Source organism: Malurus melanocephalus, unplaced genomic scaffold (genome assembly GCF_030028575.1).
Source record: "Malurus melanocephalus ecotype Western Australia unplaced genomic scaffold, MMel_1.1 scaffold_1278, whole genome shotgun sequence".
Classification (NCBI taxonomy): domain Eukaryota; kingdom Metazoa; phylum Chordata; class Aves; order Passeriformes; family Maluridae; genus Malurus; species Malurus melanocephalus.
Window position 1 is genome coordinate 7,484 of NW_026624510.1, and position 2,254 is coordinate 9,737.

Genomic DNA, 2,254 nt, shown 5'->3' on the forward strand with positions numbered 1-2,254 from the left:
AAGTTGGTGATGCCGCCGTTGGGGCCCTCCCAGCGGCCCCGGCACTCGGTGTTGTTCTGCAGGCAGGCGCGGCCGTGGCCCGAGAAGGCGCAGGGAGAGGGGTCATCCTCCGACTCCAGGTCTGGGGACAGGGGACAATGGGCCCTGCTGCTGGCTGCCAGCTGGGTGTCCCCTGTCACTGCCCTCACACAGTTCCTGTCCCTATGGGTAATTCTTGTCCCCACTGACAGCTCCTGTCCCCATGGGTAACTCCTGTCCCCACTGACAATTCCTGTCCCCTTGGGTAACTCTTGTTCCCACTGAGAGCTCCTGTCCCTGAGTTTCTCTTTCACCCACATGGACACAGTTCCTGTCCCCACCATCCACTCTTGTCCCTCCTGGCAACTCACACTCCTGACATTACTGCCTCAGGGGGTTTGTGGGGTCTCAAGGGGGTATTGGAGGACTCAGAACCCTGTTGGGTGTCCCTGGGGGATCTTCGGTGCTGGGGAGGAGTCTCAGGGGTTTTAGGGCAGTCTCAGGGCAGGTGTCCCTGGGGGATCCAGGTCCCTGAGCACTGAGGGACTCCTGGGGGTGTCCCCGATGCTGGGGATGTCCCTGACGCTGGGGGGGACACACAGGATGACCCCCCTGTCCCCACCAGAGCCGATGAAGAAGCAGGTCTTGTGCATGCGGCCGATGAAGAGCTCGAGGCCGATGATGGCGTAGATGATGATGACGAAGAGCACGAGCAGCGCGATGTGCAGCAGCGGCACCATGGCCTTCATGATGGAGTTCAGCACAATGTGGAGGCCTGGGGGTGCACAGGGGGGGGTTGGAAGAGGCTGGGATGGACCCCAAACCCCTCCCCGTCCCGCCGAGGTCTCACTGGGGACGCCGGAGACGAGGCGCAGCGGCCGCAGGACGCGGAAAGCGCGCAGAGCCTTGACATCGAAGCCGCCCGGCTTCCCGCTCATGTGGTGGGCATCGCCCGGCTTGTGGGACACCTGCTCCAGGATCACGCTGAACAGCCTGGGGGGACATTGGGGGGTCACACGGCTCTTTCCCCCCCTCCCCCAGCTGTCCCCAGCCCCGGGGCGCCCCTCACCCCACTATGACGATGACAAAGTCGAGCAGGTTCCAGCCGTTGCGGATGTAGGCGCTGGGGTGCAGCACCAGCCCATAGGCGATGATCTTCAGGAATGTCTCCACCGTGAAGATGATGAGGAACACGTACTCCACTTGCTCCTGGGGGGCAGGAAGGTGGGTGGGGGTCAGCACCCCCTGCTCTGGGGACACATGGGGTCACCACCCCATCTGTTGTCCCCACCCTGGCACCCTGGAGCCCCAGCRACCCCTTCTCCAGGAGGACATCTCAGGACATTCCCGGCCCCTCATCACTCGCAGTGTCCCCCTCCCTGRGGATCGGGGACATTTGAGGACCCTCATTGACCCTTCCAGCATCCCCTAGGGGACGGGGATGTTTGGGGACCCCCTCCCAGTGTCCCCTTCTCCTGAGGGACAAGAAATAGGGACACTTGGGGACCTCCCCTGACCCTGCACCTCCCTCAGCTTTCCCTCTGCCTAGGGACAAGTGACACAGATATGGGGACAGCCCTGACACCCCTCCCAGAGTCCCCTTCCTCTGGGGTCAAGGAACAGAGATATTTGGGGTATCCTGCCCCAGTGTCCCCTCCCTCGGGGTGAAATTTGGGCCACCCCCCCCCTCAGTGTCCCCCGTGGGTGTCTGGGGAGGCTCAGCCAGGATTAGGCCCCCCCGGCCCCCCCCCGCGCCGGCAAAGCGGATTAAGGCAGCGGCACCGGCGTGTGCCAGGGGACACGTGTGACACAGGGACACTCCGGGGTCCCCTGACACCCCACAGTGCCATCCCCAGCGTGTGCCAGGGGACACGTGTGACACAGGGACACTCCGGGGTCCCCTGACACCCCACAGTGCCATCCCCAGTGTGTCTGGGCACCCCCACAGCACCCCCAGACCCCAAAATGTCACTCCCCGGCCCCCAGCCCAGTCCAGGGTGGGTCCCAGTGCTGGGGTGAAGCTCCCCCCCTTTCCCAGTGTCCTTTCCCAGTGTCCTCCCAGCACCCAACTGGGACCAGTTAAGGCCCCGTGGGCACCGACAGGGTGTGGGGTGGGGGCTGTCCCCATTTCTGGGGGTCTGGGGGCACTCACCAGGTTGTGATTGGCGGCATTGGAGTCATCCTCAGGGAAGGGGATGTAGACCCCCAGGGCCACGCAGTTGGCGAAGATGGTGGC

General features: G+C 64.2%; 1 protein-coding gene across 1 annotated transcript in view; it reads right to left on the reverse strand.

Annotated features, from left to right (window-relative positions):
• LOC130586730 (voltage-dependent L-type calcium channel subunit alpha-1F-like) overlaps nt 1–2,254 on the reverse strand; it is a gene marked incomplete at both ends in the record, with an annotated part of 9,643 nt that extends 7,389 nt beyond the window's left edge. The window contains 5 exons of the mRNA XM_057387619.1: nt 4–121; nt 641–793; nt 869–1,011; nt 1,088–1,227; nt 2,171–2,254. Coding sequence (XP_057243602.1) covers nt 4–121; nt 641–793; nt 869–1,011; nt 1,088–1,227; nt 2,171–2,254 — 638 coding nt within the window. The remainder of the gene's footprint in view (nt 1–3; nt 122–640; nt 794–868; nt 1,012–1,087; nt 1,228–2,170) is intronic.